Source organism: Salvelinus sp. IW2-2015, unplaced genomic scaffold (genome assembly GCF_002910315.2).
Source record: "Salvelinus sp. IW2-2015 unplaced genomic scaffold, ASM291031v2 Un_scaffold3635, whole genome shotgun sequence".
Taxonomy (NCBI): Eukaryota; Metazoa; Chordata; class Actinopteri; order Salmoniformes; family Salmonidae; genus Salvelinus; species Salvelinus sp. IW2-2015.
In genome coordinates, this window is record NW_019944912.1 from 41,255 (window position 1) to 57,008 (window position 15,754).

A 15,754-nucleotide genomic window follows, 5' to 3' on the forward strand; every position below is an offset into this window, starting at 1 on the left:
GATCAGGCCAAGACTGTAGACTAGCTGTGTGTGTGTGTGTGTGCGTGCGTGTATGTGTGAGGAGAACAGAGAAAGATGAGGTCAAGCCGCCTTGCCTGCGCAGTGTGCTGTGTGTATCGAATGTGCCTTAAGATCATGATACTGTATGGCTACAGAAGGATGCCATCGTCACAAACAGAGAGGTCTGAATGAGTAGCCAACATATTCCGTTGTGTTTCCCACAGAAGGTGTCTATGACAGAGCTTATAATTTTTTTTTTTTTTAGAGATGTAAATCTGTTCTTGTTTTATTATCATTTTTGTTGTTGCTTTTTGTTGTGCCTTTTGTTTGGCTAGGCTGTTTTACTTTGGCTAGGCTGTTTTACTTTTACTTTTTTTACTTTTTGCAGTCCTCTTGAAACTCTGAACATACAAAACTTTGATACCTTTTTTTTTGTGGCTGACTATAATGTGTTCAATTTGAACACATGTTTTACATGAGAATTCTCCAAGTTTTTGTCAGTTTTCTCAAATGTATAATGARTTACATAGATTTTCTCACAATTAATTTACAAAAATGTTTTGCTTAAATGCTAAATAATTTTTGCATCAGGTTTGTTAATAGTATTATTTTTCACTATTGCTGCTGTTGATCTTTGTATAATGGCTGCATATTGCAGTGTACATTTACTGTAACTTACCAAAGTAAAGAAAACATGTTCTAATGCAGTATTAGTTTTGGGACTGAAGGTTTGTTAAGTAGTCCATGGGCCAGTGAAAAACATAGTCCACTTTGGGGTGGTAAAGGTTTAATAGTCTCATCTTATTCCCCCCATTCCTATGAACAAATATATATGATACCCACTCCAAAAGAGGAGCTTTCTATGCTTTTCACACCTTTATATGTCTTGTTGTATGGGAGTCTATGCAATAGAATGTTTGCAGGCTGATAATTAMATTYTAAAGCAAGTTTGAATGTTCACATGCTCATTGAAAATGACTGTATCAAACAACAATGGAACATTCTATTGGGTGGATCTCATCGTAAAAACATGGTATTTGGTAMATTTTTGCCATCTCTTCGAAATGATTTACCTAGACTGACTCATCGTTGAAACAACACTGTTACAAATAGCGGAACTAGATATTTCTATACTTCCCATTCTGTCTTGATATACCCCAAAATGCATACATTTATGACCTTTGACCCCCGAAAGATGGGACCAGATGGGACCATAGAGACGTCATTACCATTCCAGTTGTTTCATACCTTAATATGTTGTATTATGAAGTTAATAACATATAAAATTCCCTTCGTTTGAAAAGATTGTTCCCAGATAATACAACATTATTTCATACCATCAACCCTGTGGGCTCAATTAACCACATAGGGGTCAAAACACAAAATGCACACATTTATCTACCGCAGCATCATGGGTATGTAACCCACTGACATGGACCTAAATGAAAATCATGATTAGACTTTGCCACCCCAAAGTAGACAAATATGTGAAATTTGGCCTGCTGGCCCATGGACTATTTACTTAATCTCAAATGCAAGCTTTTGTATATTTCATTTTCAAGAGAAGGATTGTGTAAACGTGTGTTTTTGGAGCAGGATGTGTTGTAAATAAACCAAAACATTTTTTTTCTGCTACATACTAAATTAGTATTTAAAGTTATTGTATCTAGAAAAATACATAATTAAAGTGAGCTGAAGTCAAGTTGGTGCTGCTTTGTTGCTCGGTTTGCTCAAGGTTTGTGTTCGGTCTCGAGCCTCGACCTGATAGGAAAGTCAGTGTACATGTTGCTTGGCAACGAGAAGCTATCTGAACGACGGTGTTTTCACGCGAATTCCGCTCATACAAGGACAAAACTAGCTAAAAGTGCGTCAGTTTTCATCTAATGCTAGCTAGCTACTTCTAAAGTCAACTATTAGTTTGTGATTGGTGCACACTGAAAATGCCGTTCAGCGCCGAGGCCATTAAGCCGCCCCTTCATGACCAAATAACAGAACTGCAGAGGAAAATTCAACTTCTTGGTAGGTTAAGACTTGCAGCAGGCTAGCTTGGACCGGTAACTTATGCTAGTTAACTAGCTAGGCCTAGTTGTGTGTGTAAACGCCATGTTGAATAGCAAATTCAGACTTTGCATTAGCGCTGTCTTGCTAACATTATACTAACGATTCTTAGCTAACGTTACCTCCATCTGTGAGGTTACTTACTACTTACAGGTTAATTTACTCTCGCTGGGAAATGTATGGCCACATGAAGCTATGATGAAAGTTAGACGTTAACTACTAGCTACTTTCTACTTTGTTGCAATCATTTTGCAAGGTCAGGTGATGTGTAGGCTATGTTGCCAGCAAAATGGGCTTAGCTAGAAATAGTCAAATGCTTGTTGAGATATTTAGCCTACCTTCCTAGCCATTAACATTCCCTGAGTAATGGGGAACAGTTTGGGACACAAAATATAAATGGCATTCAACTTTTTATGTAATTGCTAGTTCCCTGTTTCTTTGAATAAGACTAAGAGAAGGCCAAAAGTCAGTCAAAGGATGCTGAAATAACGAAATTGTGTTTCGCCCAACAGAGGGCGACAGAAGTGCATACTATGAAATGTCTCAGTCAAGCATCAGAAAAACAGGAATTCTATCCTTCAGCTGAGGCAGGAGAACAAGAGACTACACAAGAAGTTGGCAAACGCTCTTGCTGTAAGTAAAACTGGTTTTATATCACAAATGTTTTGGTTTCAATGCTCAGCTTGTACTTCCCAGGTTGTTTTTCCTGTTTGAACTTTGGAGTGCAGGGTCAATTCATTAGTGCACACCGTAAGTCGTAACAAAACATTTTGGAACTGAAAATGAAAAGAAGCATTTATTATTGGAAAAGTTGAGGTAGTCCTTCCCTGTTACAGCCTGTTTTCTTTCTCTCTTCCAGGGGGACGAGCAGGTGATAAAGGAGGCCTTCCAAAGCCGAGGCATGGAGAAAGCTGCCTTCAGAAACATGTCAGGGAAGGTGGGGACATCGCAAACACATAGCTATGTTTGTTGATGTATGTGTATTTTCTGTATTATTGACTATCATCTGTAATGCAAATTGCCCATTGGGATAATCAAGATGATCTACTTTGCATCCTGGTGAGCAGGCTGCTCTCAAGGTGCTGGACCAGAAGGACAAGATGAAGAAGCTGAACGCTCTAAAGCACACCACCCAGACGTACCGTCGTCGCCTGCAGGACCTACAGACACTGTACCAGAGTATGAAGCTAGAGAACAGGGGACCAGAGAGAGACACGGAGAGACGCAACGAGGAGGCCAAGGTACTATATAGAGACAAACAGTGCAGCAGAGGGTACGACTGGAATGGAACTCTATTCTCTAGTGCAGGACCGACTGACTGACTGATTGATTAACTGACAGACTGACTGACAGACACACACACACACACACACAAAAGAGTGAATATAGTGGTGTGAATATAGTGGAGGTGACTGATGTGTTGCCCTTGGTCCACAGAGTGAAGGAGAGGCGGCTGAGGAGCATCCCCAAAAGGTTACGCTCTTTCCTTCCACGCTGCCTCACCCCTCTGATTCTAGCCAGTCTTATCCACAATAAGAAACTTTTCAAACACTTAGCATGCCCAGCTCAGGATCAATCAACCATCTATAAGTGTGTGTGTGGGTGTGGGTGTGTCGTCTTCCAGAACTTGCGGGTGCTGGAGAATCGTCTGGAGAAAGCCCAGCTRAAGTGCCAGGAGGCTGAACACATCATGAGGGGCTATCTGAAACTAAAGGCCCACCTACAGGTTAGTCCTAGCCTGGTCCCAGATCTCTTTGTGCTGTTTCGCCAACTCGCCCCACATTTCACTTTATGCAACCAAGCCATGCCTACACACCATCTCCAATGTGCTCTTTGGGTAGTTGAATCCTTTTCCATGACCTACTCTAATTTCCTAACAGATGATAAAGTACCCTACCTCGCTCTTTGTCCTGTGTGGCTCAGTGGCTAAGTCGTGGGTTCAATTCCCGCTGGGGCTACCCATACGGAAACGTATGCACTCACTGACGTAAGTAGCTTTGGAGAAAGGCGTGTGCTAATTGGCATATATTATAATTAGGAGGAGAGCCTGACCTTCCAGTCCCAGCTGGATAAACTAGAGGCTGAGATCCTGAGACAGAGACAGGAGCTGAAGGACCTGAACAGGTTCCATAATGACAAGTGAACACTCTCTCCAAAGACACTGCAAGGTGACCAGCACAACATACACCACTCCTCTCATAAAACACTGCCAAGGTGACCAGCACACATACACACTCCTTCTCAAAGACACTGCCAAGGTGACCAGCACACATACACATCCTCTCAAAGACACTGCCAAGGTGACCAGCAACATACACATCCTCTCCAAAGACACTGCCAGTGACCAGCACACAACACACTCTCTCCAAAGACAGCACAAGGTGACCAGCACACATACACACTCTCTCCAAAGACACTGCCAAGGTGGCCAGCACACACACACACTCCTTCCAAAGAACTGCCAAGGTGACCAGCACACACACACACTCCTCTCCAAAGACACTGCCAGAGGTACCAGCACACACACACTCCTCTCCAAAGACACTGCCAGAGGTGACCAGCACCACTCCTCTCCCAACACTCCAAGTGACCAGCACACACACTCCTCTCCAAAGACACTGCCAAGGGACCAGCACACATACACACTCCTCTCATAAAGACACTGCCAAAGTGGCCAGCACACACACACTCTCTCCAAAGACACTGCCAAGGTGACCAGCACACACACACACTCCTCTCTCAAAGACACTGCCAAGGTGACCAGCACACAATACACACTCCTCTCCAAAGACACTGCCAAGGTGACCAGCACACATACACACTCCTCTCCAAAGACACTGCCAAAGTGACCAGCACACACACACACACACTCCTCTCCAAAGACACTGCCAAGGTGACCAGCATGGGTATTATTATTGTAACTGAGGACTGTCCCGTACCTCTCCCCCTCATGCATCACCTTACAGTCATTGATGTGTCCATCATGTAAAGTCCAGCTGTCTGCGTTTACAGCTATTTGTTGTGAGTTGAATGCTTTTCTTTGCTGTTTTTAATTAACAGTAGTTAATTGACTCTCGGTCTCTCTCTCTCTTTCTATCTCTCTCTCTCAGGCAGAGCTGCAGCGTCAAGAAGAACAGATGTACAGGGAGAGGAAGGACAGAGAGTGTATCCTCACCCGTTACAAGAAAGAGGCAGAGGACCGTAAGGCCCAGGCTGAGAGAGTGGAGAGAAGGGTTGGTCCCCACCACTTTACACTTAGATCCATAGAATAACAATGACAAGAAGGGATATTCCTATTCAAGTCAACGTTCCATGATGGCTGGACCAGCTGCCATATTGGGTGTACCCAGGGCCATTTCTAGCATTTTGGGGGCCCTATGCAAGATTTGGTTGGGGGCTTCCCCCACCTAGCGGGCAAAACATTTCAGTGGCCACCCTCTTGGTAAATTGTCAAGTTAATGACCTACAATTCTACATGTTTTTCCATGGGGCAGAGAGAACATTTATCAGTTTTAAAACATATGTGATTCTACTAATTTTGGCCCCTGGGCAGGTGCCTTGCGTGCTCGGTCAGTAATTCGGCCAGGAATTCTACAAGGTTTAGACAGCAACTTACCGAGCAATCTTAAACATGTTAGCTGACATGGCAAATTGAGTGACTGTCAGTGACTAACATAACAAGAGATGGTGTTCGCAGGGCCCTAAGAGTCCGCTTATATCGCTTATGCCTAGACACGGCACTGGGTGTACCCATATCAAGGGATATAACATGAGGTGCTGTGTCCATTCTATTTAGCTATATATCTACACTTCTTAAATATCACTTGGTCTACAGAGTAAATGTCCTGATGTCTGCACCCCTTCCCTCCAGGCCCAGCGGGCAGCCTTGCAGCCTGACGAGCTGAGTAGCGACGCCCAGCGCAGTGCCACCGGGCTGGGGGAGGAGGAGAGGGCCATCTCCACCTTCGAAGAGGCCTTCAGAYGCATCAAGGAGGCCACGGGGGTCACTGACACACGGGTACGGAGAGGAGGTCATTTTATATGATTCTTTCGTTTTGTGTGCGGTTTGTGTGTCTTTGTATGCAAGTGTGTGTGTGTGGTACATGTGTGTTAGTTTGTTTATGCACCTACTGTATCCATGTGTGTGTATGCAAGTGTTGTGTTTTTCAGCTATTTATACGTGTGTGTGTGTGTGTATTAATCTGTGTGTGTGTGTGTATTAATCTATCTCTGTGTGTGTGTGTGTATTAATCTATATCTGTGTGTTCATCCATGTCCCTATGCAGGAGGTGGTGGAGAGGTTCATCTCCCAGGGAGACACCCAGCAGCACCTGGAGGATCTGAAGAAGGAAAACCAGAGAACCCTGCTACAGCTGAAGGAGGACCGGGACCGTCTGCAGGAACACTTCCAGGACATCAAGTACTCCGGGGAGACCAAGCTCTCTAGGTCAGTGGGCAGGGGTTAGAGGTCAAGGGTTAGGGATTACACAGAAAACGTAGCAGACCAGAGAAGTTGTAAGCGGATGCTGACACCTTCAATGGAAGGTATTATTTATTAAAACAGTGACCCTCAGAACAGATCCTTGAGGATTGTAAATTGTGGGAGAACTTGTGGGAGAAGACCAATCAAGCAACTTGTTGTGGTACAGAAGTTGGTCTGAAAGGTTCCTCTCCTAGTGTTGAGTTGAGTGTGTCTGTAAGGTCATTCTGATGGATATTTCTTACTGTCKTCTACAGTGGTCAGCAGATGCTGGRGGACTGTAAGCGCCACCTGCAGGCGGAGCAGGGGAGGCGCGACGCMKCCAAGGAGCGTCTGGACTGGCTGACCCGTACCCTGAACACAGTCCGGGCCGGGGTGGAACACCTATCTGACAAACTGCAGCACATCAAGCTGGTACAGAGAAGACCCCATTAACAATATAATGAACACTGACCTGAGACCTGTCAGATTCTTTAGATCAAGTTGCATTGGGAAACCTTGTAAAAAAAAATGTGAAGGTGCTCAGAAACATTATGTCAATTGTGTCCTGAAACACCTCCCCTCCTCCAGGGTGAGGGCCCGGAGCCCCAGCTGCCCCCCGGCTCAGAGGAGTACGTGGTGGAGCTGCTGTCCCAGTCAGAGCAGAAGCTGCTGTTACTGCAGGAGGGAGCCAGAGGAAGGACCGGCCGCCACCATGAAAGAGATGGAGGAAGAGGAGGTGAGGAGGGGAGGAGGAGAGGTGGGGGTAAGGAGGGGAGGGAGAGGAGGTGAGGGGAGGAGGAGAGTGGGCTAAGGGGAGGAGAGGGGAAGGACCTGGCCGCCACCATGATGGAGGAGAGGAGGTGAGGAGGGGGAGGAGGAGAGGTGGGGCTAAGGGGAGGGAGAGGGAAGGACATGGCCGCCGCCATGAAGGAGATGGAGGAAGAGGAGGGGGAGGAGGAGAGGTGGGGGGGAGGGAGAGGGAAGGACCTGGCCGCCACCATGAAGGAGATGGAGGTGGGAGGGGGAGAGGTGGGGAGGGAAGAGGAGAGGGGAAGGACCTGGCCGCCACCATGAAGGAGATGGAGGAAGAGGAGGTGAGGAGGAGGAGGAGAGATGGGGGTAAGGAGAGGGAAGGACCTGGCCGCCGCCATGAAGGAGATGGAGGAGAGGAGGTGAGGAGGGGGAGAGGGAGAGGTGGGGGTAAGGGGAGGAGAGGGAAGGACCTGGCTGCCATCATGAAGGAGATGGAGAAGAGGAGGTGAGGAGGAGAGGTGGGGGTAAGGGAGGGGAGGGAGAGGGGAAGGACATGGCTGCCATCATGAAGGAGATGGAGGAGAGGATCAGAGATTGGACTCTTCCTTATTCGTTAAACATTGACTGTTGTTGCCATAGAAATTGAATGAATGGAAAAGCCCCTCATTAGTTTTTGGTGGTTGCTGCTCCCAACAGTGAATTGGGTATTGTAGAGACGGACAGGTGTTTCAGACAGTACACGGAGCATCTACTCAAATAGGTCCTGCCAGGGTAAAGCTTATGACCTGAAACCATCTGCTTATTTTCCATCCATTTGCTACTGTACTCCCAAGGTTTTCTCCAGCCACGCCAGCCAGACTAGATGCTACATACAGACCATGTTCTTTAATCTGTGCACTGGTGCTTGAATGCTTATCTGTTCCTGGATGGAAATACGGCCATTAGGTGTTTGATCTTGATTATTAACGAGTCACAGCCAGCCAGCCCCTTGAAGTCACCCCTTGGTGTGTGTTTGAGAACAGTGTTTCAAGTCAGAGGTACGGTTGTTCAGGAGTCAGAGGGTACGGGTTGTTCAGGAGTCAGGGTACGGGTGTTCAGGAGTCAGAGGGTACGGGTTGTTTCAGGAGTCAGAGGGTACGGGTTGTTCAGGAGTCAGAGGGTACGGGTTGTTCAGGAGTCAGAGGGTACGGGTTGTTCAGGAGTCAGAGGGTACGGGTAGTTCAGGAGTCAGAGGGTACGGTAGTTCGGAGTCAGAGGGTACGGGTAGTTCAGGAGTCAGAGGGTACGGTAGTTCAGGAGTCAGAGGGTACGTGTAGTTCAGGAGTCAGAGGTACGGGTAGTTCAGGAGTCAGAGGTACGGGTAGTTCAGGAGTCAGAGGTACGGGTTGTCAGGAGTCAGAGGTACGGGTTGTTCAGGAGTCAGAGGCGGTACGGGTTGTCAGGAGTCAGAGGGTACGGGTAGTTCAGGAGTCAGAGGGTACGGGTAGTTCAGGAGTCAGAGGGTACGGGTAGTTCAGGAGTCAGAGGGTACGGGTAGTGATACACCATTAGCGCTTATGATGTAGAAATGTCTGTCTGGGATTCTCTAATGACGTTGGCTTTGACTGGTCTCAAGTTGTATGCCTTTACATTTTGAAGGCATAAGCCCTGGTCCCAGATCTTTGTGCTTTATWGCCAACTCCTATGGTTGAATAAACAGATCTCCTTGACTAACATGTTCCCTTTGACATCTTATTATGATGAGAACAACTGTCTCTCTGTGTCTGTGGTTTTGTGTCTGTGTCAGTTCCATGCCAGCATCGAGGGGAAACTGCCCCATTGCAACACCCGCATCAAGCTGCCTGAGGCTGAGAGACAGGACCCATATGATGGTGAGATGGGATCAGACGCATAATTGCATGCACACACACATACACACTACACTCTATCTCGCAATCCCTCTCTCTTTTCCCTCTCTTTCAGAAGAGGAGGAGAGCGGGGACGATGAGGGTTACATTATCACCAGGGCGATACTGAAGCACCAGTCTCAGCTCATCATCGACTCCAAGACTAAGAGGAAGACCAGGACCAAGAAGAAAAAGGGCAAGCTCTGATCCTAGATGAGTTAGGCTGGCTAGAGGTCACAAGAGCCATAGAAATATAATTGCTAGAATGGGCATGTCAGCTCTGGTAATTATATTTCTATGACGAGAGCAGCCATGAGTTTGTGTTTAGTGTGAGGTCATAGGTGATATTTGTGCCCTGAATTGAGTGAAAATACCTTTGCTTAGATGGCATAGGGGACTTGAGTGAAATCTTACTCCTCACATATAATTATTCAGTTAGCTAAATAATTATTTCCTTATTAACTAATGGAATGCACAGTAAATGTATATTGTATATTTGGGATGATACTGTAGCTAGGGGAACGTGGTGGTGGCAGATCATATAGTACCTTGCAGTCATCACATTAGCTACTTTATGGATGCAAAACTTGATTTTATCACAAAGCAGTTCAACACAAAATAATTGATTTCCCACTATCACCACTGATTTGTATATTATAAAATTGTAATCAAAATAGGAATGAAAATCAATAAAAAGCTTGATTTGAAGAATTACTCAATCTTTGGATAGGTAAGATCGCTCTAATGMAGGGGTGTCAAACACACAGCCCGTGGGACATTTTCTTTTGTATAATATATATATTTTTTAATCTGCATTGAAATGACTTAAATATTGAAACTGTAGAAATCAGGGCTTGACATGAACGTTTTTAGCCTTTGGACAAGTAGGACAGATGTTTTACTTGTTTACTGAAGTCACTTGTCCCCCCCAAAAAAGGTCTGTAACACAGGCCAAAAGGGTGACTGAAAATGAGTGAAGTACACATATCCATGGGAATTAGGGGTGCTGAGGGTGCAGCAGCACCCCCTAATAAATCACAATTAGTGATTAAATTAGTGCACTAGGCCTTTATTACTCCTGTATCATTACTGTATCATTACTGCTGTATGATTACTCCGGTATGATTACTGCTGTATGATTACTCCTGCATGATTACTCCTGTATGATTACTGCTGCATGATTACTGCTGTATGATTACTCCTGCATGATTACTGCTGTATGATTACTGCTGTATGATTACTCCTGTATGATTACGGCTGTATGATTACTCCTGTATGATTACTGCTGTATGATTACTCCTGTATGATTACTCCTGTATGATTACTGCTGTATGATTACTGCCGTATGATTACTGCTGTATGAATACTGCTGTATGATTACTGCTGTATGATTACTGCTGTATGACCCTGTGTGCGGAAGTGTGCAGATGGAGCAGTGACACAGTCAAGGGTCGCTGGCTGTGGGTCTTGTGATGGGTTGTCAATCATCATGGACTGCAGAGCAACTCTGCTCTCCTCACAACTGGATAACTATACACTGATTCACATCTAGGCTACTTACTATATGCCAGTATGTGTTGTAGGTAGGTTTCACATTGCTAGAATAACATGGAAATAGGTCTAGGCCAGCTACGCATCATTTCTTTCACAAGCTTTCCTCAGCTGAAGCCTAAGTTTTCTTTTGACTCCTCATTATATTTGTCCATCTTTGTATTGCTCAATTTGAGTTCTTGTGGCCTAAAATATATGTAATTCAAAATAAATCTAAGAATGAGAATAGCATAGACTCCGACTTTCATAATTATTCCCATTTGAAAGCTGCAACTTTAGGACATTAAACACTTCATTAGAATCGTTTGGAAAATACTCTTCATAACTTTAATTTGTCAATGCTTTTATGATATTTCAGTTAGTAGGATTAGGCTTTTGGTCGTTCGGTGCATGCATCATTTCTGTCTTATAATGCGTTGGTCAACTGTCGAGGTTTGTTCAAAATTCTCATGAGATTTTTATATCTTTCTATTGTATCTTATATCTCTCTCATTATTACCTTAGGCCTCCCACATGTTTGGGTTATTCAAAAACAACTTAAAACTTTCTGAGATAGCCTAGAACTCCGTTAGATTAATTCAATGTTTGATCATGAAATTGCGCGGCAGGAGAAACCTAGCATGCATTTRGCTGAAAGAATGGTGTACTAGGCCAAGTCATATTCATATAAAATGGAGAAGAAATAGAACATTTGGGATTCTATAACAATAAGACACCGGAGTGTCCGCTATRAAAATAGACTTTGACTATTGGCCCAGATCATCCGATATTCAAGAAAGAGAAAAAAAATTAAGATTCTGACCGGATATTTTGCGCTGCTTTGGTGAGACTCTTAGCTCTGTCTACATTGTCCTCTTGTTTTTTGTAAATATAACATTTATTGAAATAGGCTATAGCAAATAGGAATATAGGCAATTTACTACCCCGCTGTCTGATCCAATTCTGATCGGAGTAATTGTTTGATATTGTGATTTTTTACTGAAATCTATATATTCTGGTTGTCCAATTTTTTTAAACTTGCCCCAGGCAAGTGGACAAGCCTAAAGGTCGAGCCTTGGAAATGGTAATGGCCCTACATCTACAGTCTCTTCTTGTAATTATATTCCGATCCCTTGACCATCCACTCAAGAAAAAATCGTCCTGCGGCTGAATCTAGTTGATGATGCCTGATTTAGTAGAATATACAATAGAAAATACTGTTGAATTAGTCATGCTATGCTTCCTTTCCATATTTCTCCGTAAAGCTGGTAAAAGAAACTCCATTTATAACAGGCCATGTTGTTACAACAGAAATGTTATACGGCACCTTCTTGTTGGCACAACAGATATTCTCTCTCTTTGTCTGTTTTAGCAAGAAAAGYGGGGCTGTTCTCAGATCTGTTTGTACTGTCTCGCCAAATCATATGGTCATTGTCATGCCAAACATGGTAGCCTACCCACGAAAACATTTCCTTCACTATTACTCACACTTGGGTCTCTGGAGTGGCGCAGCGGTCTAAGGCACTGCAGTCTCTGGTTCAAATCCAGGCTGCATCACATCTGGCTGTGATAGGGAGTCCCATAGGGTGGAGCACAATTGGCCCAGCGTTGTACGAGTTTGGGCGGGGTAGGGCGTCATTGTAAATAATAATTTGTTCTTAACTGACTTGCCTGGTTAAATATATAAATAATATTCTGGCTTCATTAGAATTTTGAACCCACTGTCTTTACACATCAATCACGCCATTCTGTACTGTATGTCTTTACAATATGAAACCAAACACATTCTGAAACTGAAAATAATTGAATAAGTGTTTACCCTGACAATATAGTGTATTTGAATGAATCTACCGGTATTAAGTATATTGACACATCCACTATATACCTAAAGTATTGTGAATAGTATGAAAGCATCACTTGGTTTCATAAGAGCAGGTCACCTGTTTCTGTTCTTTACTTTTTCTCTCTTTATGGTCTAAACCCATCTATTGTGAATAAAGGGGTTTACGATCCAATGCACTACACTACTTAACAAACGAGTGCCATTGTCCATGTTTGACATGAGATCCTGTGTAACATCAGTGGGCTTACGGGAAAGACACACACCTCACCTCTGAGGAACTACAGGGAACCTCACGCTACTGATCTAAAGTGGGTMGTTCCACCAATCCGTTGCCTTTTGAGAAGTGTAACTTGGTCACCTAATTTGTACATTCTGTCATAAAGTTGAACATTTTCAACTTCATAAAAACACATTTTCCCATCTGAAGAGGTTAAATACATAAGAATACTATACTAAATGCCTATTAATTAACAGGGTCGATCCGTGACAGGGTTGACAATTTCATCTTTAATCAGCCATACATTCCCTTGTGACAGGGGGAATGGAAGCTTATTGTGAATCACAGGGAGGTGCAATTGAATGCAAGTTGGGTAACAGGGTTGACGTATTATTGCTTGAGCCACTCAATTTTCCACCACAAAACACCCAAAATTGGCCAAAAAGAGTATAACAGTATCTTAAAATGCTTCTTAGATTGATGACACCGGACACATAAGTTTGTTTTAGTATTTAATTGTAACTTAGAATAACATTCCCTAATGCACCTGGCATATGCTATCTGAGACTTTCTAAAGAACGGTTATACATGGCAGACATAGAAAACAGCTACGGATGCGGAAAGCAAACCACCTTCTTGAGTCAATACTGCCATCTTTTGGTAAACATAAATAAACCAGGTTACTACATTCCCCCATTTAAAGCTAATAACCCAACTTAAACATTGTATGATTTTCTCATAACAATCACATGCTATTTTTATATAACAGTTTTTTTCGAACATGATCTCCCTTATGATCTAAAATAGTCTTGCGGACGTATCTCTAATAGAGCGTCTCAGAGGTGGTGTAGCTGGTGCCACCAGCACTTCACCCCCCGATGGTGAAACAAAGTCCTTTTGTGGAGACTTCACAGGAGGAGGTCGTCCCGGAATGGTCTCAGGAAGTTGAGACTTGTTGGTCTCAGGTTGTTTGTCCAACTGCAACTCTGGGGAACGTTCCAATRTCCTGTCCTGCTTGTKTAAGCATTGATCCATSTCCACRGATGAAACTGGAATTCGAGCTCGGATCTGATCCACGTCTCCTTAGTCTTTGTCCACTTCTGATGATCACAGTATAGGATACTTGTCCTGAGCAATCCTCAATTGTAGCTGGAATCCATTTAGGACCAAACCCATAGTTTCTTGTATAGACATCATCTCCAGGTGAGAAACTTCTGAGTGTGGCTCTGTTGTCGTGATTCCGTTTTTGATTCCATTGCTTTTGTTGTATTTTCACTTTCAGGTCTGGCCTGATGAGATCCAAGGTTGACCTTAACCTCCTTGACGTCAGCATTTCTGCAGGTGACAACCCAGTTGTAGCTTGAGGAGTGATCCTGTAGCTAMACAATAATCTGGACACCTTTGTTTCAATGCYGTCCCCTTGCATCTTCCTCATCCCCTCMTTCARGGTCGGAACTGCACGTTCTGCTAATCTGTTTGAAGATGGGTGAAAAGGGGCCAACATTATATGCTGAATTCCATTTTGTTTCATGAAACTTGTGAATTCAGTGCTTGTAAAACAAGTAGCATTGTCGCTAACCAACATCTGAGGCAATCTCATGATACTGAACTTCTCAATCGTAATGTGCGATGTTGACGTGTTCATGGGGTAAACATCCAGCCACTTTGAATGAGAATCAATCAGCACAAGGAACATTTTCCCTAGGAATGTTCCAGCGTAGTCCACATGTAGTCGTGTCCATGGTTGTTCTGGCCATTCCCATGGATGTAATGGCGTGGTGGGGGGTGACTTCCTGTTACTCTGACAATCTGTACACAGGGTAACCTCATTTTGGCCACCAGACGTATGACCTTGCTAGGTCTTTCATTCCCGACATACCTAGATGTGATTGGTGCAACAACTTCAGTAGCATACCCCGCCCTTGTGATGGGATTACTACTCTTGAACCCCACAGAACACACCCATCTCCAACACTCAAGGCCAAGCGACGAGCGTAGTAAGGCATGATCTGAGGCTCTGTCACWGTAGGCCAYCCTTTCAGGATRAATTCATGCAYTTGTGATAACGTCACATCCTTTGAAGTCCATTKCCTGATTTGTGCTSTGTTCACCGGTGTGTCATCCAACACATCGATCATCAAGACTTGGTCATTTTCTCCTTCCTGAGCGATGATTTGTGGAACGGGCAACCTACTCAGAGCATCAGCATTCCCATGGTATCTACCTGGTTTGTAAATGATTCTGTACACGTGGGCCCTGAGCCACACAGCACAACGTTGAACTCTTGAAGAGACCATTTGTGATACTGGCTTTTGTTCATGGAACAGAGAGATCAGAGGCTTATGGTCCATTATTTCACAGTACACCTTCCATTCCTGATTTTTAGGATCAAATGGTGGTAGYGAGCCCATTGTTGCCAAAGCCATCTTTTCCGATTCTCTCTCCCCTCACACAGTCAATMATTTGTCCTATCCGTATCCAGGGAATCAATCCTTCCAAAYCTTCCACCGCTCACCTGAGTCTCACATCCAGCGTYGCACGCCAAACACTCCGTTGAATTCGTGGCAAACAAATTCATAGCAGTCCTCCATAGTCATCCTCGTCGCCAAATATGTAGTATCTTAAAATGCTTCTTAGATTCATGACACCGGACACATAAGTACATTTTAGTATTTAATTGTAACTTAGAATAACATTCCCTAATGCAGCTGGCGTAAGCTACCTGAGGCTTTCTCAAGCATGGTTATATATGGCAGACAGAAAACGGCTACTGATGCGGAAAGAAAACCCGTCTATTGCCATCTATCGGTAAACATAAATATACCAGGTTACTACAAAGCTCATCTACTTAAAAAAAAAAAGTCTATATTTTTTTGTTGCCCTTTTTCGTGGTATCCAATTGGTAGTTACAGTCTCGTCCCATCGCTGCAACTCCCGTACGGACTCGGAGAGGCGAAGGTCGAGAGCCGTGTGTCCTCAGAAACACAACCCAGCCAAGCCACATT

General features: G+C 44.1%; 1 protein-coding gene across 1 annotated transcript; it reads left to right on the forward strand.

Moving 5' to 3' along the window:
* The first annotated feature begins 22 nt into the window (after positions 1 to 22).
* Positions 23 to 10,939, forward strand: LOC112076224 (outer dynein arm-docking complex subunit 3-like). Its single transcript, XM_070441225.1, is given in 16 exon segments — positions 23 to 2,019; positions 2,571 to 2,612; positions 2,615 to 2,691; positions 2,918 to 2,995; positions 3,126 to 3,299; positions 3,683 to 3,784; positions 4,097 to 4,182; positions 4,912 to 4,951; positions 5,169 to 5,291; positions 5,930 to 6,076; positions 6,345 to 6,505; positions 6,796 to 6,952; positions 7,109 to 7,226; positions 7,568 to 7,614; positions 9,060 to 9,144; positions 9,236 to 10,939. Coding segments are annotated over 16 exon segments (1,647 nt in total). The 5' UTR covers positions 23 to 1,940; the 3' UTR covers positions 9,367 to 10,939.
* The last annotated feature ends 4,815 nt before the right edge of the window (positions 10,940 to 15,754 follow it).